The following is a 24,577-nucleotide window of genomic DNA, read 5'->3' as shown; positions in this document are numbered from 1 at the left end:
GCTAATGTCGACAAGTAATTGCATGCATAATGATCTCTCTTGAAGAAGCAATTACTACATGCAAACGCGCTTCTTATCTTTATCTTGTCAAATTGTCACATTCCAACGGATATCTTTGACAGGACGTTAATCGCGGCTGCGCATGATTGTATACAAATTTGCAAACGTATATTTCTGTTAATTGAAGCGCACACATTTGATTTTTCGATCGGTTTTACTCAGATGCTTCTCTCCAACAATACAACAAAACGTTATTCCTGTTGTCGTTAAAGAAGCGATTTAACGTTTAAACGCGCATTTGTAGCTGGCGAATAATAATATTTCGAACAACCATCGATCGCTCGATAACTGTAATAGGATATCGTATAGCACTGGGCTCATTACGGGGCATTAGTTCGTTCCTTACTGCCTTCTAGGAAGCCATAAAGATTCCAGCAGTGCGCGTAACCTCGTGTTAGCTGACAATAATTTTAATAATTTACAATCATTGCGCAGACTGGCACTTCGTCATTCTGACGCGGTGGAATAATCATTCAATGCATGAAGCTAACGATTCTCAATTGCTGTTTAGATGGAAGCATTCTACACATAAATATTTGCCTTTTGTTAACCATTCTCCAATAGAATTTTAATGATTTGCATAAAAAACAGGATGCAAAATCACAATTACGAAAAAAATAATCATTTTATATAATTTCTGCTTTGTTGTATAATTAACATATTTCAAGTTTTTATATACGTGAATTTATAAGTAATTAACAAGCTTTTATCAAAAATTTTGTCATTTTTATTTTATATATTAAATTTAATGCAAAATTTGAAACTTATATAAAGTTTTAAATAAGTTAATCAATAAGCGCGATTAGATCAAAGATAGAGTTCTGTTAAATTAGTCGATTAGTTGCAATCTCTTATTTATTGAGCTAAAGTCGAGGCTAATGTACTCGCAAACTTTTTGTTTGAAACGTGCGAAGTACTTGGGGCCTCGATCGACAATTAACGATCATAGAAATATCGTCGCAGAAGAAAGATTTGCAGTTTATTGCGCGGCGCAGAAACCAGGCGGACTGGACGAGATTACAGAGTATGTGGGCACACATTTCTATTGCGTGCGTATATATTCGGGATGACAGATTTACGAGAGAAATCGTTGCAGCTCGAGCTGCTTTAACGAAACTGCGTGGTGTCATTAGCCTTTTCGCAAGAGTTTCGATGAATCGATTAAAATGTGCGCTCGAATGACTGGCAATGAATCCCTGGGTTGTGTTCAAAATGCACCATTAGAATCATAAAAGCAATCACATGCGTGACGCAAGAATGTTTATCACATTAACCCTTGAACCACGAATATTTCATCTCGTTTACAATTGACTCGATATTGTATCTGCAACTAACTTGTGAGGTGATTCATACAATCAAGGATTTGTTTAAATAGCTCTTATAAAAAAATTAAAATCTTTGATAAATAATAAAACTATCAATAGAAAATTTAAAAATGGATTAGAAATATTAATTCGAAAATCTCTTGCTTAGTATTGCTGCTAATTTATTTAAAATTAATTCAGCATACAACTAGATTTAATTTTTTTTTTGCTAAAAATTTTAATGCCAGTAAATCGCGATGATTTTATATAGCATTGTTTTTTTTATTTATCAGAAAAATAGGAGTAGAACGTTGTATGAATTTTTATTACAGACCAGCCAACGATCAATGAGGCCACTAACAATGTGGTCGATGGGATCAATTTGGACGAGATCAAGGAGTTCGCGAAGGTCTTTAAGCTGCGCAGACTGTCTCTGGGTCTGACACAGACTCAGGTCGGGCAGGCCCTAAGTGTCACCGAAGGGCCCGCATACAGCCAAAGTGCCATATGCAGGTTAGTTCCCGTTGCGTCGTCCTCCTCGCGTTCGTCGAAACGGACGTCGCTAATGAAAATTCAATAATAAGGTAGAATGTAAAACGACAGTGTGCCAGGTCACTGGAAATGGCGTAGAAAGGGTTGGAATTTGTTCACAGAGTAGCAAAAAGAGAGATAGTTATCCGTTCGTTGGTTTTATAATAGTATCTTCCATTAGGAATAAACGCCCGAATGTAAAGCTAAGAAAATCGCGAAGCAGTTTTTGTTTTCTTCCTCGCGTGATAATGTTTAACAAAATTAAATTATGCGTCTGATTTATCGAAACGTTTGAAATTCGTTCAAAGACTGGAAAATTTTCGATGCAGTTTTTGCAGGTTTAATTATTATTCAATTTTGAGGTGCCATGAAAGATAAGCTTATTTATACCGTAATACATCACGATGGTTCCTAATTTATGCTGCAGTTTAAATATAGATCTAAATTATACTAATTTAAATTATACGTATCTGTAAAAATTTTACAAAATTATTGCGTTCACTGTAAACGTACAATATTTAATAAATAAATGTTTATCAACATGGGCTTTCTAGACTGTCATGCTATTTATTTTCTTCGTCGATTGAGCGCGTCTTGGAAATATGAATGGGAACCACCGTGGTGATGCCGGTAACAAGCAGAAAGAAAAAGTTTATAACTCTTAGAAAATTCTTATCGTATCAACTAACATAAGCATTGGTGATTGTTCCCCAGTGCCCTGGCTACCCAGATGTACGCTGCCTCGCAGATTGCCTCTCAGCAGCAAGCTACGTACGTTCACCCCTCTCATGCGCTACTTAATTTACCTAAAAATCTAAAACTCGAAAATCCTTTAAGAAATCGCAGTTATACCCAACGATGGAAAATTGAGAATCTTCCGACGGTCGTGAGAAGGAGAAAGAGATTATAATCTAATTAATCAATCGTTAAAATCAACGACGTATCCCACGTAAAAATAAGATGGACGATAATCGTCCTCTCTTCTCTCCTCATCTTCGTCACTTGCGTTCGTCCGATTCGCGGTCCTCTCCTGCTTTACAATCGGCAGGCGTATTTGGGTATAGCTGCACAAACACTCTCACTAATTTCTAATTTCGTTCGGAAAAGAGATGCGCGAAAGGAGCACTTCTAAAATTAACTTTCTTCGAGCCAGGGCATTGGCAAACTTGGGCATGATGTCGCCAACGCGCTAAGAATAAAAGAATAGAACAAAGTCAAAGGATTCTCGCGGTTTTTAACGTTCGTCGAGTCTAAAAGCTCTAGATTGTTTCACTATTAGTCCAAGAGACTCGAACTTTCGTCCGCACGAGAGAAGCGTTTGCGTAGCGCGTTGGCAACATCATACACGGCATCACCAAACCTTAAAGCATGCACGCATTGTCAATGTCCTGTTATTGAATCACAATGCATGTCTCTTAGTGCTCCTTTAGTGGGACAAAGACGTAAAGGCGAGAAATAAATGCTCAGAGAAAATATTTGAAAGACTTAAACTTCCACAAATACATATTTATATTGCGTACATGTTATATTATATTTAAAGTTAGATTTCATCTTTTTTTTTTTCATCTTTTTACGTCTTTGTGTCGCCTTCTCTCGATACGCACATCCATTTCCTTTTATCATTTTTATCAATTATTCGAGAAATGGAATCCAAGCCTTATTCTTGGCTTTAGATTCGAAAAGCTGGACATTACGCCGAAAAGCGCGCAGAAAATTAAGCCGGTCCTCGAGAGGTGGATGAAGGAGGCAGAAGAGAGGTGAGTAATATATTTTTACGATACTTTAAGAATTATCGTGAACACCGTGAGAAGACGTTTCCTTCTCGAATTAGATCTTCAACATATAAAACATAAACGCAACGTTATTTTCGGTCTCCGCCGTATAATCGCTCTGTAATTAATTTAAACAACAACTGAAGTTCTCTAGTCGCGCAGAAGTCTCTCGATTACGAGTCAAGTTCTAACGTTGTATTTGTGATACATGATTATTTCGCAATAGTCCAACGCGACCTCGACTTTACGGTTTGCGCGAGAGCGTGCGAACGTGTACGTGCTAATTGGTAATTCGCTAATTGAATTCACCTGATTAATTGCGGATCTGCGTCTAATAAATACACGGAATGTTAATTAGAATGGAAGAAACCGTTACAGCGCGATCGCTATTCGCTACAGGCAGCTACGCGGCAAATGCGGCCACGAATGCTTTCGCTGTGTCGCAAAAGATCCACCGATCCTACTTAAGAATCTCGGCCTCGGTGTATTTCCATAAGGTGTAAATTTTACGAGCCGATATATAAAATCTAATGAACTTTATGCCGCGAGCTAATCAGGAATCCATGTAGCCGCGTTACGATTAAAAAGCATCGCGTAATCAGAATGCTAACACACTCTCAACTTTTATAGCGTGTAACTTTTTTGAAATTAAATTGGATTAACGTCTTATCACACACAAGTTAGGTGATACATTATTATTATTATTATTATGTTTTTTTTCTGATTTCTCTATTTTTATTATCACTTAATTATATACAATCTTCGTGTTACTCAAAAGAGGCTGGATATTCTACGTGGTTCCGATTAAATTTCTCATTTAAATACGTCTGCATAATTCTTAATGCGAAACAACATTGGGCGTATTCATATGAGACTGTTAAAGATAAATACAATTTAGAATTGGGCGACATTTAACGATATAAGAAATATTAATATAAAAACGGGTCGATCTTTATTCTTTCTTGAAATGATGATCATTACGCTTCGATCCGCGATAGAGAGATCCGCGAGGAAGCGCATCACATATATAATCGAGTCATTCGATGACGGAAGTGGCGACGGATGGTACAGTCGTTTCTCTTTTTCACGGGTAAAACCGGCAACAACAATGACCCATCCTGCATTCGCGCGGCGTAGAACTAAGCGTCGACCGTGCGCCGGCCGCGTCCGGGAAAAATGAAAGCGGCTAGTTTATGCGGTGCACGTGCACGATTTATCTGCCGAGTAATTAAACTGTGGACTAATTAAAATCAGGTTTCTGATGTACCTCTCCCCCTGCGTCTCTCCCTCCCCTCACAACCGCCGTCACCTCGCTCTTACCCGCGGCAGCGCATTCCCTTCCTCTCTCTCTCTCTCTTTCTTTCTCTCTGTCATTCCTTCCACTCGCAGCTTCCATCTTCCTTCTGTTTTCGTCCTTCTTCCTTCTATCATTCGTCTAAACCTCTCTGTGTATATTCCTTTCTTACACCTATATATGCAATAATGCTTTATACACCCACGCACGAGTTTACACGCAGCTTCCCTTGTCCTCCCTCTTTCTTCCTTTCTCTCTCTCTCTCTCTCTCTCTCTTTCTTTCTTCGCGTCTTTTACGTATTAACTCATTTATTTCATCTCTTTCTTTTCGCCCTCCCCTTCTTCCTCTTCTTGCACTCGGCGTTTCTCTCCATTGCACTCATCGGTATATACCAACGCATACCAACGATGTGGCATCCCAACCCCGTCGAATCGGTCGCGTCGGTTCTTCGCGCTCTCACACCGACTTCTCCATTAGCATATTGTTTTCGCGAATTCGACGAAATATTACCTCGCGATGCTAATGTCTCCCCGTGTACTTTTTTTTCGACTCGACAGTTGGTCATTCGGAGTTAAATTAAAAACATAAATTTTGAGCCGGGGCACTGCAACCGTACCTATAACCGTATCAGCACGTCGAGCTCTCTCTCTCTCTCTCTTTTTCTCTTTTTCTCTTTCTCTCTTTCTCTTTCTCTCTGTTCCCACAGCCTCTGTCCCGAACCGCTTCTCATCGCTCACCCGGGAGTCCCAACGGAAGTTCTCCTGTTTACTGTCGCGACCGCGAGCTTTTTCCATGTCGCGCTGTACCACCCGATAATGCTATTCGTCGAATGAAATTACGTTGCCGACTAGATGCACGACGCCAAAAAAGTTTGCATATTCTCGATTCTCAAGACTCCCGAGATCGGAAATTTATAAATTCCTTTTAACTTATTTGTGTGTGTGTGTGTTCGAAGCTGTAGTAATATCGCGAGAAGTATAACTACGACCGACGAATTCTGCAACGGGAGACATAATGATAAATTCAATAATTATTATAAAATCATTAAAAGATAACGTACATTAGTTTAATTAAACATTTTAATTAACCATCAGAAAATAATTGAGAAATAACGAATGTGTCGATTTTAACGCAGAAACTATTCGAGATTTAATGAGCTCATTGGATAATGAATAAAATAGAAATTGAAGTTTAAAAGCGCCACGACTATTCGATTGCTAATTTTATTCGTGTCGACACCGACGCCGACATTGCCGTCGCAAGGTCTGCTTCACGATACATGGAGTAAGTTCGGCTCGTGAATCAACCGAGCTGTATACCCGGGGAAAAATCCAATACTAAATGGGATATTTGCAACCGAACGTGTCAGAATATCGTGACCCTGGCGATTTTCTTTTTTAATCAGTATCCTATTTCGCGTTAACGTAATTACGAGTATGCAAAATGGTAAACAAAATTTTTTTTTTTTCATATTTGATTTATCTATAACAATATTTCAATAAACTGCAAGAGAGAAATGCTGAGCTCAATATGCAGACCCGTGGATGTAATTAATTATTGCAAAAACGTGGTGATTAACTCAGACCTTTAAACAGGATCCTATTTCGCGGCTATAATCGCAAACGAGAATGCACAAAATTAATCATAACGGGCGTGATAACGTTAACATGTAATCGTCGATGATGCAATCTTCCGAATTTGAGCAAGAGTAGTGCATCTGATTCCAGGTACAAGAGCGGCGTTAATCATCTGACGGACTTCATCGGGGTCGAACCGAGCAAGAAGCGAAAACGACGGACCTCCTTTACGCCTCAAGCTTTGGAACTGCTGAACGCACACTTTGACAGAAACACTCATCCCACCGGTTAGTTGTGCGCGCCATTTAATTTATCTCTATTATTAAATAAATTTTTCACTTTTAATCTTGTCGATTCTTTTTCAAATCTGTCTTACTGTAATACATTGAAAGTTTCAATTTTTCTCTTTTACAGGTAATGAGATCACGACTTTAGCGCATCGACTAGGATACGATAGGGAGGTGATAAGAATCTGGTTCTGTAATAAAAGACAAGCTTTGAAGAACACGGTGAGGATGATGTCAAAGGGCGTCGTATAGGGAAGGACTACATCTACCGATCAACCGAGCAACATATGAGAAAAGCTTCAAGCTGAAGCGAGCGATGAGAAACACGTTTCGTGAAATTTTTCAAAAAAATCTCGCGTTTCTTCTAGTAATATAAATAAATTAAATCGCGCGTGAGAGAACGACTTTTTCGTGGCATATTACGGAACTAAGAAGGAAGAGCATTCAGCGAAGAAAGACTGTAGTTATCAAATTGGATCCGGCACGGAAAGATCGTTCTAGATCGAGGCGAGGTCCTTCGAATATTGTGATCGCAGGTGTATACGACATCTATATGTAAATAGCTTTAATCTACGAATATGTAATGTATACATGAGTCGAATATCGAAAACTGATAATCTAAAATCGTTGTCTCTCATTTGGTACCAATCCGTCGCGCGCTTCCAATTTTCATAGATATATATCTACCAGAGAATACACACTGTGACTAACTGATCCAGTTTCGAGTTTCGAACAAACAAGTTATTGGCAATTGGTAAGCATCAACGAACCGAGTAACGTAGGATTCCACGACGATCAAAATTACGTGAAAAGTTTATCGAGCAACGATAGAAAAACCGCTCCCATACGTCTTAATTAATTAATTGCTTGAGTGTGACACATCGGGACACGTGCGTTTCTCGGAACACAATCCATCAAAATCGGGCGGAAAGGTATGTAAGTCGTCGCACAGATAATAATTAATAAAAAATTAACTATACCTTCGAAACGGTTATTTACGAGAAAGCGGCGAACATTTTAACAGCTACGTGCAATCGATACATAATCAAATGGCGTAACGATCGAGAATGCACTCAAAATCGATGGGTGGCAATCTTTTGCGCGCAATAAGAACTATAACTAAATTCGAGAACCGAACCTTCAAGGAAATTAATTACATCCGATCTTGAAATATCGTTGTCGCTCGTTGAGTTGCGTAAAATAAAAATATCGCTTAAATAATAAATACAAAATCTCATCGCCTCTCTCTATTGATTATATAATATCAAATCCCTTACATACATACACAATTAAAACGAGCAATGATAATATTTCTGTTATAATTTTGGTAACAGATCGGTGGAGAGTTTTTAGTGCGCGCGAGATCTGTAAATTACACGTGTATCTAGAAAAATCAATGAAATTCCTTTAGTGACTAAATAACGCAATAACGTCTCTGAAAGTATGCTATAAACGATTATATACCACACGCCGCTCCTGTGAAGTTGTATTTGTTAGTCCTGTAGGAAAGAGACGGTTAGGGACAGACGAGATTCGAGTTTCTGCAAAACTAGTCCGTAATAATCTGCCATATAAGACGTATACGTGTTAAACGAGCACGCATCCTTCGTTCCTATACATATATGCGCGATCCGCTTACTCGCTGAATAACGATGAAAGCTCGGATGAAAACTTCGATTTTACTAGAGCTCGATTCCGATCTGCGGGATACGACGGGAATCGACGAACATAATTCTTCGATTATGAAAAACGCTTCTGTATGTATGTGTGTATTGTTCCATATTTCTATCTTGATTTTATAAATCGTATTTACAATCGTGCGAAAGAAAGAAAAGTTGAAGGCGGTCAAATAATATTCTATTCGTGTATTCCTTCGCGAATGTAGATTCGTGTTGCGACAAATATTATAGATGCGTAATTTTGAAATCGAAGAATTATTTATGCATTATTACTGTGTCCCTTTTAACAAAAAGAAAAAAATCATAATCATAAATAAATACATAAAAATGGCCATGTAAAATCGCCCTACACGTCATAATAACTATTAGACGATTGATTTGCATGCGTCGCTACATACGAACGCATTATGTTGTGACGCAGTCATTTAGCAACAAGCGATCGACAACCCGCAGTCGTATTTCCGCGTAAAAGGATATTTAAGTGAAGCCCATAAAAGTACGGTTTTCTTAATATTTAGCAGACAAGTACGTTTAATGAATAAGATTGTGCATAAAATGTACTTCATCCTCTTTATATAATGGGCTATTCGCTACGATAATATCGTGAAATCTTTAACGTGATGCGTAGCTAAGGGCGCAAGGGGTAGCCTGTACATATTACGATACATACATTGTAATATTACAATTAACTTTTATTATATCATAGCTACAAAATAGCTGAATTCATGCAAAGAAAATTTACATGGTTAAAAAAATAATAAATTTCTAAAAATAAAACATATTTTAAGGTTTTACTTTTAAGAGCCTGAGATGAGCAAAGTGATCTGTTCCTAAAATATTGTATTATACGAGTAAAAGAGAGGATGAGAGAGAAAGGCACGAGTGGGGGTCGGAAAGATATACGATAAAGTAAAACTCAAAATTCAAAATTTTTATTACAGGGGTAGGATGTATATGTTATCCTTTTTGATAAAAAAGCGAAAATGTTTGTACAGAAATATTCCGGTTATTAAATTTTGTTATACGAGAAAGAGAGAAAGAAAGAATGAAAGGGGGAGAAAGAGAGAAAAAAAGAAATAAGAGAAAAAGAGCAGAGCGTTAAACGACGCGCGGTAGTGATAAAAATAAAAACGCGAAAACAGTTTAAGAATCATGTGTATTTTCTTCGTGAAATTGAAATATTCGAATAGATCCTTACGAAAATATAAACATGAGTATTACAAAAAAACATGTGAATTGTATTCGTGAATGTCATATTTCTAAGGAAGATAGATCCACGGGCAAATGTTTTATAGCAGTTTCCAGCTGAATTCTTACTCGCTTTATCTGGTGATTTTTGTAAACTAAAAATAGACAAAAAATAAGAAAGGATAGCCCTACGTTACATAACCGAATAATAAAGAAAAAAATAAACATCCCTAAAAAAAAAAGTCACGTCGAGTTATAAAATAAAAACAAAACACAAATCGATAAGAGGAAACTGCTCCTGAAACATTGCCCAGCGAAACCAAAGTTCCTACTACGTTTTATAAAGTATATAACTGAACTGCAGAAAACACTTGAATTGTAAATACGATGAACGCAAAGTTAAGCTAATAATCACGATACAATCAGCAATTTAACGATGCTAAAATACGACTCGCCGATCAATTGATTCGACATTGCCATTGTCGAAGAACATCGATCAACCTTATTATGGAAAGAAAATCACGCAACTTGGTAAGCCGACTTCGCCGAAGGCGGGAATCAATTGATTTTGGCAACGAAATAAGCACACAGTCGGCAATTAAGCACATAAGTATACAATTAAACTAAGCAGCCGTAGCTCTAGCTTGAATGTTAGCACCTAGGCACACGATGTAACATTAAATTACGTATTTAAATGAAGGACAAGAATCTTAGCCGTTAAGCGAATACCTGTGTAAAATTTAGTAGGTGTCCACAAAAATAAAATAAAAACATATATTGTGGTACAAATAATAAAAAATCGCACCTATTGCTTTCCGCGATTAAAAAATTTCGTTTGATTTTCAGAAAAGTTTCACGCACACGATTTTTGTAATATATGTTGCATATATCTGATGTGTTATAACTGTGAGGAATGAGAAAAAAATCATTTCTAAGCTATAACTGTACGAGAATTTCTTATCGAATTTTCTCTTCTTAACAATTGTGTTTTAGTTCACAAAATACATTCTCCTTTTTTCTTATTCTAATATAATTTCAGGTACATAGTAGATTTTACAAATTATTTCTTATATATAGCTTATTAGTGGCAAAGAATCAATATTAAACAAGTGATAAGTCAAAAGCATTTCAATTCTATTCTTTTTCAATAATTTTTAAATATATAGCTTTCTAATTTTCCCTTATCTTATTGTTAGTACTAAATAATATCAAAAAATAAAAATGTCAAGAAATTCCCTACAATGCCATTGACTGAAAAGAAAAATACCTACTCTTACGCTAAAATTATTTTTATATTTTGTTGCTTAATCTCTTTGTTAGAAAATTTTATTATTCAAATTTGTTAGTCAACTCTATTAACTAATTCAAAATCGGGCTTGTTGTCAGAAACAGCTCTATTCGTTGTACCTGACCACTCGATAATGCCATAACCGATCATTCCAACGCACAATATTCCGATTAAGAAATATAATTTCGTAAAGGTACATAGATACGGGCTATACACATACGTTATCACTGAACCAGTGGACTCCCACAGGCGGAAGTTGGAGAAAGCTGCCTCTTCTTGACCAGGAAATAATATACCACTCAATGCTAAAATAATTTACAAATAATTAATCTTTTAATCTAAATTAATAACTGAGTCCTATTAGATTTTATTAATGCGAATATATTAATTAATAGAACATTTATTTAGAAAAATCTGTAGAAATACGTAAAACTCGATTGTGTACTATTTGTTGGTATAGTATCATCAGTGGAATACAAAATGTTCATGTCTGTCGGTACAATTATACACGCAGCAACTAAATTAGGAAATTTGATTTAATTATCATCGCACAATAATTTTGAAATCATTTTAACAATATATGGTACATCAATATCAAATGTATAAAATTATTTTGCAATAAGAAATATTTTATTGCTTCTTATTTTGCTTACCGTTAATTTGTACCAGCCAGATCGAATCGCACACACCCCATAAACCTGACACCAGAAAGAAGATGATGCCCTGTTCTGGCACCGGTTTCCATTGTAACATAAAAATGAAAAGACTCAAGTGCAAACAAAAAGCAAAGAACATTACAGGCTTCCTTCCCGTCAACTTCACGATAGATCCCGTAGCGAGCGCAGCTATAGCATTTGTGACACCAAAACATATCATCACGTAACCGATATTGCTAATCCCCCAAGCGCAAGAAACGAATGACTGCAATAAATATAAACCGTTATTGTTGTTTTAAAAAAGAAAATTCTTTTCTTATTTCTAGCATAAGCAGAAACTTAAATGTTTCTTTCTTCTTGTATGTAATTTACTAACTGCGTTGTAATCGGCAAATAAGAATGCCTGCTCAGCTCCGATGAACAATATTATTGGCAATATTAAAAGTTGATTCTTCTCTTTCAACAATTTTAATGTCACGGCCAGGAGTTTAAATCCAGACGTTCCTTTCACCAAGCGAGTTCTGCTCCGATCGTATCTATAAAATAGGAATTATAACGTCAAGAAACTCTTATGCAATATACATATATATCCCCTCTGTAAGTTTTGTGAGTAAAATGTTTTCGTATGTTTGGTAGATGAGCGAGATATAAACGCAGAATTGTACCTGGATAAGGAATCAACGCCGAACGCAATTATTAGACAAGCTAATATCATGCAGCCTAAATAAATCCCAGAGATTAAGTATATTCGTTCTATAGGAGGTCGTTGCAGATTCGGATTTTCGTCTTCTATACCAGATACTCCACAGAAATTTGCACCGCATTTTTCTGCCACAACACTACTGTTTAGAGTTACATTATTGGTAACCGTCTCGATTGAATAGGAAAGAACTGTATAATTATATATATATATATTGATAAAAAAAACATGCAAAAATGAAGAAAACAATTGATTACTAATAATAATAAGATTATTTCATAGATTTTCACACATATACTAGACTGCTAACAGGTGCTTAAATAATAACAGCGATGTGACAAATGGGCAGAATATATATATGTATAGATTGGGTTAATATGTAGTAGTCTAGTAAAATATATAGAAGTCTGTGAATTATTCTCTTGTGAAAAAGGTATATTCACCGTGGAACTTGTAAATGCGTTAAAAGCTTATTAAATATATATAATTACAGACATTACAAAAATAGACATGTTATCGATTATAATGTCAATAATTATTCTATCAAGTAAATGTACTTGTATATTTCAACAGAACGGAAATATAAATTGTTTTAGAATACCAAAACAAGTTCTTGCTGCGACGTATATATATATATATATAGTTTCCATTCGTTAGTTTATATTCTTTCTGATCACATCAACAGCAACTTAATTTTGTTTTCATCGGCGCTCGCGTTTTTATAGCTCAACAGCTGTGCATTCATATGCGCTTCCGCAAGAATCGCATATATTGTAAGCTGTTTACGTTGTGTTACTTTGTTCTGATTCGCGATTATTTATTATTGCATTTTAAATTGGACAATGATTAAGTAATATAATTTATAACCGCTTTATCCAGAGAAAGATCGCTCATTAAATTTTTCATGTTGCTTAAAAAAATTATAAAAATATGATATGTCGGAAATTATTGTACCATAAACATAATTTTTTTTTATGTCTCATATAAAATGACCAGAGAAATCAAATATATTTATAACCGCATTAGATACGAAAATTTAAAAAATAACCGATAAATTAAATTACAATATATTCGTGAGTCTATGAATATTAATTTACATTGGCGGCAATAAATATCTTGTACAGCTTGTTCGTGTCTATGATGACAACAATTCTATTTTACATATATGAAGCATTGCAGCGACTATCAATTTATTCTTACAACACCACTGGGTGATACATAATTAAAATTAACATTTGTAACCAAAATATCGTCTGAGTCGAAGACAGGAATAATTTATATGCAAATATTTTCCTCGTCTAAATCCCTAAGATACAAAGTTGACCATCGCGTATGTCAGTAAGCTACACATGTATTTGTAACAATATTAACCCACCTGCTGAAGATATAAGATTTCCCCACACCTGAGCCATTTGATAGAACATGAAGAAGAGACCAAAGAATCTTGTGACAAGGACATTTGCGGATATATCTGAGACAGTTGAGTAGGCTTCTGCTGCCACAGTTAAATAAGTACACTTCGCGCACCAAAGCGGTCCTCCGCCTAATCCGACCGATAATCCGGCGGGAATCATCGTATAAAATTTTGGGTAAAACTGAGAAGCTATGAAAGGCATATAAGTCAATATGGAAACAGACATTGTCCACTTGCATCCTAACCAACTGGAACAAAAAATTATATAAATTTATTTATTTATTTATTCGTATTAATTAATTACAATGTTCCTTAAATAAAATTTTGTCAAAGTAACCCTAAGATTTGTATTCAAAGTCCGTTTTCATATTCAGGATCGTCTTAAGTATGATCTTAGGCGATCTTACGATCCCATCCAGTCAGTGAAATGGCTGTATCTTAAAACTGTACTTAAGATAATCAAGAATATAAGAATGGACAAAATGTTACGTTTATTAGAAGGATGTATCTAATTTTCACGCAGATACTTCACTCTTGGCCAATGATGGAACCCATGGGTGTTCCATCGACATAATTCTGGGTCAAGGTGAAAACGACAACGCGCGTAATAAAGTTTAGTAGTGTGGAACTCTGTACAGAACTAATCCCCTATGTGTTCCACTTATATATATTGAGCGCTCTCATCGTCTATGATGATCCAAGGCTCTTTTCCGATATATACTTCCCAAAACGGGATTCTCGATTTATTCCATCATAATAACGAGCAAAAGTAATCAGATTTGACGACAATTCTCCTCCAGCCCGAGGCGTGAAAAATTTATTGCGGCAGTCGTCGAAAATATTGTCAAACTGCTATCGTGAGTTATACAGACTTTCGATTCATTATACGAAATCGTATGAAGCAATACAAAGAGATGAGAAAAATATATAAATTATTAAGTATATAAATTAGATTGTCTAATCTTACCTTATGATAAGAGCGGGTAGAAAAATGTTGCTGAAGATTAGACTGCCGTAAATCGCCGATAAAGTAAATGTACCCAGCGATTGATCCGCATTGATAGAGCTCTGTAAATTCGAGGCTCCCATAAAGGCAGTAAAATTCACCATAAAAGCACAACCGATCGCTAGAATATTCCTTATAATTCGCCATCGTTCTGACGGCTCAAAATTCGACATTTGTATGAACCGTCTTGGCACCTCAGTTTTCGTCATGATTTAATCAATGTCCAGTTACTTAGGTATATTTACAGCGCCGATAACACCTTTCCAAAAATATCTGCGATACTCCCTGTGATTTTGCCAATCGATAAAATATATTGTAAATTATTGATGATTTTTCGAAAAACATGAAAATGAAGATATTTATAGCAACCGCGCTCTCGATGTCTGCTATTTATCTAATCATAAAAAACTTATTAGGAATATATACGTTTTATTTTCTGTAATTTGCGATCGAGATTTCAGTCTCAATATATATTCTCATCTGTAATATACATTTCAAATCGATTGAAATAATAGACCTTGCTATCTCCATTGCAATCCCATTGAAAGATATCGGTAAATGATCATGGACTGTGAAATTAAAACTGAAACTGAATATTCACATTTATTCCTGTAATGATCAGCGACACGATTTGCGTAAAGCCAATAACGATTTCAAGGTAATAAGCGAATGTGAAAATGGCATATGTAACATTATGTCGCAATTTGTGATCAATTAGCATCATTTTATGCGTATGAATATTTCACTTGTGCTTTATTACCATATTATAATTTTGGTTTTGATACGTATAGCTGAGATATATAGCTGAGATTTTATATGTTAACAACAAAATTCCCCCAATCCAAACGGAATTGCATAACCATTTTCCGTTTGGCGAGATACACGGCCGTCAGAGCATCGATAAGCAATCTGTTCTTCGGATTGGATATCCTTGCTCCTTTCACGCACCTTAATCGCACCTGATACAATTTCTATTCCGATCATGCACGTCGTTCGGAATATATAACGCGCCGATCGAACTGAAATCCTGTCACATACAAATAGATGCACACGTTAACGTATCGCAAGTTTATCGACAAAACGTCGAGTAACACTGCGCAAATGGACTTTGATGAAAATCCGTAACATAGAAATAGACTGCTGTTTGTGCGAATATTTGTTGAATATTTGTCAAATATAATTTTTCAATGTACGGATATAAGAACTTAATTTTAAGCGAAGATATTCTTGCTCAAAGTTTTTTAATAGCGTACTCGATTAGATGTATTTAGTGCGCATTCACTTGATTTTCTGTATTCAATTGATATTGAAAATAATACAGAAAAGTGAATGAGGACGCACTTAATGCGCGACCGTATACGTATTAGTGCATATAATCGAATTAGCTGTGAAAGAAACAAGGCACAATCTTTACTTTACTTTATATTTTAAATATTATACTTAATTGATTTTTTTTATTTATTTTGTTTTATCAATTGTGTCAAAAGATGAATAATTTACAGAATAGTCTGTTGATGCTAAAAATCAATTAAATGTATATTCAGTGGATCTTTTACAGTTTTAAAACTCCAACGCCGCGCTACTTTGCATTCGATAACCGTTACGAAAACAAGAAACATGTTGTTGACTGAACAAGGAAATTAACCCATGCTTAATAAAAATTTATGTTATTAACATAACTTGTGATCAGATGAAGAATTGTGGGAATTCTTCCTTATACATCTGTTTGTAACGTCATAAGTTACGTTTAATAGATGCTAATTGCATGTAAAACTAAAACAATGCGTAAAATCCACTCGCCATATTATTTGAAGCAGTAAAGCTAATAATCATAATATTGATTTCGATTGTTGCAAATATTGTGGGATTTAAATGACGACCATATAATATCATCAACAATATTATGTACATTAATTATGCAATAAATTCGGGATATCAAAAAGTACTTCTACGAAAATCAGGACAACCTTGCATACGCGTTTATACCTATATCGTGCAATTCAATTAGCCTCTGGCTCATCACTTGTCATTTTCACTCTACTGTCACCGTCGCGTACAACTATGTAACTTTATTGGATGAGACTTACGAGCAGCAGCATGATAATGACAAAATATTCTACGCATGACATCTAACAGAAATATTAGATAGTTAGATAGCTATCGTAATTTAACGTGTATTATGCTTTCTACCAAAATTTATACGTAAATTGAAACAAACATACAATTTATATTAAACATATTTTTTTCACATACTTTTCAAGCACGCTGATCACCCGATTTATATCGTAATCAAATTAGTTAATCAGAAAATTTATTTTACATACATTTAAATATATTAAATAACGGATTTCTCTTTCTATTATGATTAACATACAAAACGAATTTATGGTGTAGCATGTATGTGCATAATCTCTCTCTTCTTATACGAAATTAATAATTCATGTAAAAAGATATTTCTTAAACTCACATATACATAGAGAATTGATCGATTCTTACACTAAAAATATTCTTATATTATTACGAATACATATATTAAACAACGAAATTAAATTAACACGATTTAAAGTAATTTTGTTATAAATTTATAATTTTATCACTTAAAATTTATGTGTGCTTTAAAACAATCATCCGAGATTTAGGATAACAAAAGATACAGAACTCGTATCTGACCTTTAATAATCAATTTGAATTTATATCATGTAATCAAGAAAGTTTGCGTGCGATTTTCCTGCTAGGTTCCCTATCATTAATAAACATGGATTGAAGGCCGCCATCGAGTCTAATCTACAGGAAACTCGACAAATGCTTGCACAAAGCTTTGACGCTAATGATGAGACTTTCAGTATTATTTTTTATATACTTTCAGTTATTTTTTATAACAGTACACTCATGTTTTTCTTTTGCAATAAAAATCATACAAACTTTCTTGGTTATCTGATTTAAAAAGTTATTTAATTAAAATGACAACCCACGCATCATTCCTCTCTCGCAACGTTTTTCTTATATAATATCTAGACTTATCCTAAGATTTACTTGTATACTTGTCTCAGCTTAGCATTTCCAATTCCGCAAAGTTGGGGCTTAAATTTTTCCTGATCATCAGCGTGTATATGACAACTCGAGGTACGTTTATTTAAGCGCGCACAGCGAATAAAACGATACTGTGGAGATACAGCGAATGAGGCAAACGATCAGATAGTTACGGCTATTCCCCACTTACACGCACCTTCTCAGGTGAGTCCACGATATATCGACAGTTAAATCGCTATAGTAGGGATCGTGACGTTTATCGAATCCGCGTTGGCTATATCCGTGTCTAAGACGTGTCACGTTATCCTATCTTAATCATAGAGTCTTTAAGCCTTGTAATTATCTTGATTAACCATCGCCTATTATCCGCGGAATTACGGTCTTGATCTGTTCTATAATGCGTAAAGCTATCTATAACGATAATTTAGATAATCCCGAAGCAGCGGTAATTTACATTTTTTGATAACAAACAAGATGCGTCAACCTAAAAAAGATTCCTATGAACAGCGGAACGTATCATTCAAGGATATCCTTCAAGCGTGAGGTTAAAATGGAGATTAAAATTAACCGAAGAAAAATGATATGATCGAACGTTATAAATTATACGAAATATCATATTAGAAACGTTCTCAAATTAGATATATAGATTCAAATTTTGCCAAAGACATCGATGAAGCATCAATTTGATCAACATTAGATTTAATAGATAAACATAAAATTATAATTTACTGCAACTGATTTAGTAAAGTTGAATCTGATAATACGGAATTAACGTTATTCTAATGACAGCATTAACCAGAAACGGATATACCGGCTAGCCAAACGGCGATCGTCACATGCGAACTACAAACCGTACACGAGAGATGTGCAGAAATTATAGTGATTAATTAGAACAGAGCCGTTGCAACGGACGCGGACAGAATACCGATGGACATTAACTCCATTCTCTGGTTATAGCTTTCTGTCGATTTCCATAATTTTCGATTAATAAAACCATAAAATCATAGATAGACATTATGTGATCTTTAAATTAAAATTCATAAGCAAAAATATTATAAAACTGACATACTGTATTCGATCAATAGTTTTGGTACGAAACTAGGGCAGAGCTTTGTGAAGAGAAAGATTAACGAATTTCTGCCAACTGTGTTCATTAATCGTCAAGATTAACTGTGGATTATTCTACCAAATTCAGAGAAAGAATCTGCTTTTCACGTAATTATAATCTCATCGAACGTTTTAATGCTTTTTATATTTTTACTTCTCTATATTTATTAAATATATTTAACTATATTTAATATTTATTTTTTTAACTGTCAACACTGTTAACAAACTGTCAAATGACAAACTGTCAAACGACACGAATGAAGCAAGTCACACGAGTGAAACAAGCGCATGAACAAGACAACCAATCAAGATTGCGGAAAAGCGACAACAATGTCAATAACATGTCCTTTTTAAATTGGGATTATAACTATTATTTGGAACAATAAACAATCGCACTTTCTCTAGTGTATTATTAATAAAAGCAAGCCACATATATGTATATATATATATATGTTTAATGTAGGAAATATATATATATAATCATTTATAAAATTATAGAGAAATATATTCCCTCAGCAACGATCTTTTACATTTATTTATTACATTTGTAAATCACACTTGCCGATAATTGCATTCACATGCTGTCGATGTTATCACGGCGACTTGTGGTAATTAGCCGTAATTAATGTTCATACGTAAAATCCGCTTATGTATGTCGCGTCGTAAATCCATTCTGTTGTATATATTCGTTCTATGTTAAATAGTCTCTATCAAAATCGTTTCAGAATGTTCGACAAAGGTGTCTGAAATACACTGAACATTGAAATTGGGATAACGGATCTCATGTACTCAAAATGTGGAAAGCTTTACAAGAGTGGCATGTAAATATAACAAAATTTCTTTGGGAATTGCATTCGGCAACAAACTTTGGAAATCATCAAAGCGCTCTATCAATATCATTCCACGTTTACATCAAAATCATAAACGCGATTTCTATCTTCATTAAAATTAATTTTGCTGTAATAATTTTGACTTTTTATATTGTAAACTGCAAAGAAGCAATTATTTAAAATTGCTTGTATACTTTGTTAAAAGTTACTTTATTAAATTTTTCTTTTTATTGTGTAAGTTTTTTTTATGAAAAAGGATTAGTGATATATTACAAAAATGTTTTTAATTTCAACTTTGATGCAAATGATATCGTTGTTTGTAATATTAAAACATTCTAAATTATAAATTAAAACACACATATTAAATTTATATTTGGTTAAAACGTTAAAACAAATGTGTTGTTTAGTATATATCAACTAAAAAATAATGTAATAATCGCGTACACACGAGTTTGTTTTATATGTTACAACTTACATAGAAATTCCACTACAATGTATGATATCTCTCAGTTTGAAAACTAAATGACAGTTTTATAATTAAAAAAGTAAAGCTATTTATGTCCATAAATAAATTATGCACACGGCCACATCTACGGTCAGTTTGTTTACAGTGATGTAAGAGGCATGAAATAAATAAACATCACGTATATTATTTAAAAAGGCATATAAAGTTGATTATTAAAAAGTATCAAAGTTTATTGTTGCCTCTTTTCCATGATAGCGGTTATCTCGATATGCGCTATTTCGCATTATTTCGAGAAGAGAGTATCGAGAAAGAAATAAAGAGTTGTGTTACTAAACAAAAATCATATAATTTGACAGTCCAAATATTGAAAAAGATAATAGTGTATAAATAATTTTGTTCATTTGAAAAGAGTTTAATATTGAAAATTTTTTAAATACAGAGGAAATTACAATACATACATTTTGAATTTATCGTACTTCATCAAAAATCGTACTTTAAATAAAAATTCATATATATATATTTCATATCTATTAAAATTTGTATGTTTTAAAATAATATTTGTATTCATAATATTTGTACGTTTAAATGACATATTATATTGTAAACATACTCATACCACGTACACAACCGTGTTAATATACGACAAAATAAATTTTTAAACAAGTGGCTTCATATCCTAACACGTGTTTGTGAAAAAGGACGATAATAATTTCTACGTGTGTAAGAAATAAATTATATAATATTCCTATCGGTTGATATGGAATAATTTCTGCGTTAAAGATACGCATTACTCTCAACATGTCAGCACTAGGATGCTTCAATTACAAGCATCAGAGAATACGCAATGGATATATACTGCGACATATTTCGTGGCATGCATATGCTGCATATCAACTGGAATTGCAATGTCCGAGGGCAAGTTTCCTACCATTGAGACCGTAACACTTGTTAACGAGGAACGCGAGGAGATAGAGACCAGGACTGCGTTGTATATCTTGGAGATGTATAGAAGCGACTATGTATAATTTTACGAAAGTAATACAGAAACAATTATTGTGTGTGTGTGTGTGTGTGTTAAATACCATAATTTCACGCTTCGATATTTTGCTTAGTTCAATATTAGGAATATATGAGCTCAAATTTTTATCTTTTTTTAATTTATTTAATATTTTCCATATTTTTTACTTTCTCACAACATAAAAATGTCATATTTTAAACAAACGATGAGTAATTTCTTTTTTGAAATAAATATAAATTTTGAAACATTGTTAGCGTCGCTTTGAAATGCTGATTGTTACTAAACTCAATATTCTTGAAACATATGTAACAATTTAGATGCATTTTTATCTGTTCGATATTTTTGAATAATGCAGTTGCAATCCAGATTTGATGTATAACAACATAGCGATGCAACTAAAAGTAAAATGATATGCAACAGAAAATTATGCTTCAAAATTAATATTTAATGAAATATTATGAATCTCTCCCTCTCTCTCTCTCTCTCTCTCTCTCTCTCTCTCTCTCTCTCTCTCCCTCTCTCTCTCTCTCTTTCTGTATAAGCAATAATTATTTCTTAAAAAATACTTAAAGTTTAAAATAACGAAATTTAAAGTTTAATTATATTTCATTCGATGTTTTTTCGTTTGACTTTCCGACGATTTAAATATGATTCAAATTTAGAATGCATAATAAAATAACCAAATCGCAGGTCCGAGTAATTAAAATAACGATAAGCTCCGTAATATGTTAATTGTTTATTAAATAATTGATCTATAATTTAAAATATTTGTATAATTTAATATTTCGCTGGTATATAAGTCATAGTACGCAAAATATTTTCGGCTGCGAATTATCAATAACATGGTATTCGGTCTTGGCGGCGTAAACATTAGCACGCTATTGTTACGGCTTACGGCTTTGTTATCATTCATATAGCGACGCTCGAACAGTAAAGTAGTGGTGCGAGACGCTCCACTCGAATTCCTTTTCTAAACGCAATTGCGACAAGTATCGGGAAATAATTTGATATAATAAATATTAATTATCTTTTACATACCTTAAATAATACATAATTATATCGCAAAGATAAATCTCGAGGCGCGTATTTCACGTCATGTATATATATATAATCAAAAATCGAAGTAACAGGAATTAAAATTGTAAATTATTGTTTTGTCGCTATCCTTATCTTCCTTTAAATATTTTTGAATAAATAATTATTGCTTATAAAGTTCAATTATATTTCGTTCGACGCTTTATCGTACGACTTTTCGACGATTTAAATATGATTCGGATTGAGAATGCGCAATAAAATAGTCGATCGCAAGCCCGTGTAATTAACATAACGATAAGCTCCGTGATATATTAATCATTTATTAAATAAATAATGTATAATTTTAAATACTTGTATAATTTAATATTCCGCTTGTATATACATCATAGTACGGAAAATATTTCGACAGCAAATTATCAATAACATGGTATGCGGCCTTGGCGGTATAAACAATAGCGCGCTATTGTTTACGTGTTACGATCTTGTTATTATTCGCGGCCACACTTTAATAGTATTGTAATAGTTGGGGAAGACGCTCCGTCGAATTCCTTTCTCACTCCCACTTCTTATTTCTTATCATTTGCACGACGACATTTGAACAGTGATGTAGTAGTTCGAGACGCTCCGCCAAATTTCTTTCTTATATCGCAGCAATAAATTTCGAAGCGCGTATTTCTCGTAATTAATTTTTTTTAATTATAATTAAGTTTTATTTCATTTATTCAAATTAGAGAAACGTAGTAACAAAAGTCCCAAATAATAAATTATCGTTTTGTTACTATTTTTTTCGTGAGCAATAATTAAGGTTACCTTAAAGTCCTAAGCGTCTTAAAGGTTTACTGTGAAGGGGAAAACTAAGTACCCAGCGTCGTCGTTGCTGTCATCGTGCCGCGGACGGCACGTCGTATCGTTGGTGCTGTCATCGTGCCACGGACGGCTTATCGCGTCGTCGGTGCTGTCATCGTGCCGCGGACGGCTTTCGCGTCTTTCGCGTCGGTGTCAACACAGCATTGCCACGAGTCGCACAATGGCTCATATGTGGCACGCGCATTTGTGCGTTGAACGCACATTAGTGCGTCGTCGTTGCCGTCATCGTGCCGCACGAGCAACGATGCGACGCGTTTTCGCGTTTTCGCGTTTTCGCGTCGTCGCGTCTTCGCGGTGGACGTATGAAATCGTTCCTAATGAAGTTCGAGTCGGCCCTCGATGGGGGCAGGCGCGGACCAAGAGTCGAGCGAACCCCATTCGCGTCGATTCCATCAATCGATTTCGTCTTCTTCCGCTTCCGCTTAACCTTTGCTCGAAGTAATCGGTGAATTCCCGACTTGTCGACTCGAAGTATGATTCTCACGTGAAACGAGGTTCGATCGTGCCGAAATTCGAAAGTGCGGGAGTATTTTAAAGTAACGGATTTGTAGATATTGTAGATATAAATGTAGATTGTAGATTGTAAATAGATCCGTTGCCTCAAAATGGGCTAGAATAGATTAAATTTTATAACTTTAAATAGATTTTTTTAACATGCATTAAGACATATTAAAGTATGAATTAAAGCAAAAATTGGAAAAAGATGTAAAATATTTTTGTAATTGATAAATTTAGTTTAATTTGTTTAATGAAGAAGGCGCTAGAGTAAATTTATTAATTATACAAAATAGTAATAACTTATTCTTATATTGCGCCAATTTTATTGACTAGATGTAGCCAGAATGAATATGGCCAGGATCAACGAAAGGTAGGTCCAACTGGCCCAACGGAAGCCACATATGGTGCATTCTATTAGGGCACGCGAGTAGGGCACGTGAGTAGGGCACGCGAATAGAGCACGCCAGTAAGGCACGCCAGTAGAGCACGCGATTAGGACACGTTCCCCGAAATTTTCGTGATCCCGGATCCCGCTGGCTTAGCCAGCAAAAATAAGGTTGTTAGGACTATTAGAACTTTCTTAAATTAAGATAGTTATTTAATTTCTTAAGATTGTTACGGAATTAAATACTTACTAGGAATTAAAAGAATATTAAGACTATTAAAATATTGGAGAAATAAACAAAAGAATAAAACATAAATAATATAAAATTTAAGTTTATATCAGACAAATTTTAAAAATAAAATAAAAATTACTTTTCGAAACAATAAAATAAAATTTATTTTTAGGAAAACTAAAAAGAGTAAAGAAATTATAAAAAATTTAAAAATTTGAAAAATTTGGCATATATACCTTTTTTAATAAATTAAAAATTGCATATATATTTATTATGTACAAAATAAAATGTAATATACATGTGTGTTACATTTTATTTTATTTAAATTTAAACTTGTAGATATATTTATTAT

At 34.3% G+C, this 24,577-nt stretch overlaps 2 protein-coding genes across 9 annotated transcripts in view; one reads left to right on the top strand and one right to left on the bottom strand.

The window, feature by feature from the left end:
• Positions 1-9,935, top strand: part of LOC115239277 (POU domain, class 6, transcription factor 1) — a 131,266-nt gene extending 121,331 nt beyond the window's left edge. Inside the window, exons 7-11 of the mRNA XM_029813721.1 lie at positions 1,697-1,877; positions 2,610-2,666; positions 3,569-3,652; positions 6,690-6,826; positions 6,954-9,935. Of these exons, the coding sequence (XP_029669581.1) occupies positions 1,697-1,877; positions 2,610-2,666; positions 3,569-3,652; positions 6,690-6,826; positions 6,954-7,078 (584 nt within the window). The 3' untranslated portion in view covers positions 7,079-9,935. The remainder of the gene's footprint in view (positions 1-1,696; positions 1,878-2,609; positions 2,667-3,568; positions 3,653-6,689; positions 6,827-6,953) is intronic.
• On the bottom strand, positions 9,643-17,986 carry LOC115239260 (UNC93-like protein). Of its 8 annotated transcripts, none has more exons than XM_029813692.1 (9): positions 17,791-17,948; positions 15,518-15,784; positions 15,184-15,346; positions 14,719-15,042; positions 13,713-13,999; positions 12,303-12,528; positions 12,014-12,173; positions 11,635-11,902; positions 9,643-11,286 (listed from the first exon to the last, which is right to left on the bottom strand). In XM_029813692.1, exons 4-9 carry the CDS (start codon positions 14,964-14,966, stop codon positions 11,036-11,038), a joined length of 1,440 nt encoding a protein of 479 aa, XP_029669552.1. In that variant the 5' UTR covers positions 14,967-15,042; positions 15,184-15,346; positions 15,518-15,784; positions 17,791-17,948; the 3' UTR covers positions 9,643-11,035. The 8 variants fall into 8 exon arrangements, with proteins under 8 accessions (XP_029669552.1, XP_029669553.1, XP_029669551.1 ...); XM_029813693.1 differs by having other exon boundaries at positions 15,275-15,346; XM_029813691.1 differs by having other exon boundaries at positions 14,719-15,346.
• Positions 17,987-24,577: the final 6,591 nt, after the last annotated feature.

This window comes from Formica exsecta, unplaced genomic scaffold (assembly GCF_003651465.1).
Source record: "Formica exsecta isolate Colony F162 unplaced genomic scaffold, ASM365146v1 scaffold37, whole genome shotgun sequence".
NCBI classification, from domain to species: domain Eukaryota; kingdom Metazoa; phylum Arthropoda; class Insecta; order Hymenoptera; family Formicidae; genus Formica; species Formica exsecta.
This window is presented reverse-complemented; position numbering and strand designations above follow the sequence as displayed.

Bases quoted from the DNA above. Each gene is read 5' to 3' on its own strand.
- LOC115239260 (XM_029813690.1), bottom strand. From the start codon at position 14,966: ATGACGAAAACTGAGGTGCCAAGACGGTTCATACAAATGTCGAATTTT. The intron at 12,529-13,712 runs GTGGGTTAATAT...ATAATTATACAG, and splicing joins AAATCTTATATCTTCAGCAG to TTCTTTCCTATTCAATCGAG. The intron at 11,903-12,013 runs GTTAGTAAATTA...TATTTATTGCAG, and splicing joins TATTTGCCGATTACAACGCA to TCATTCGTTTCTTGCGCTTG.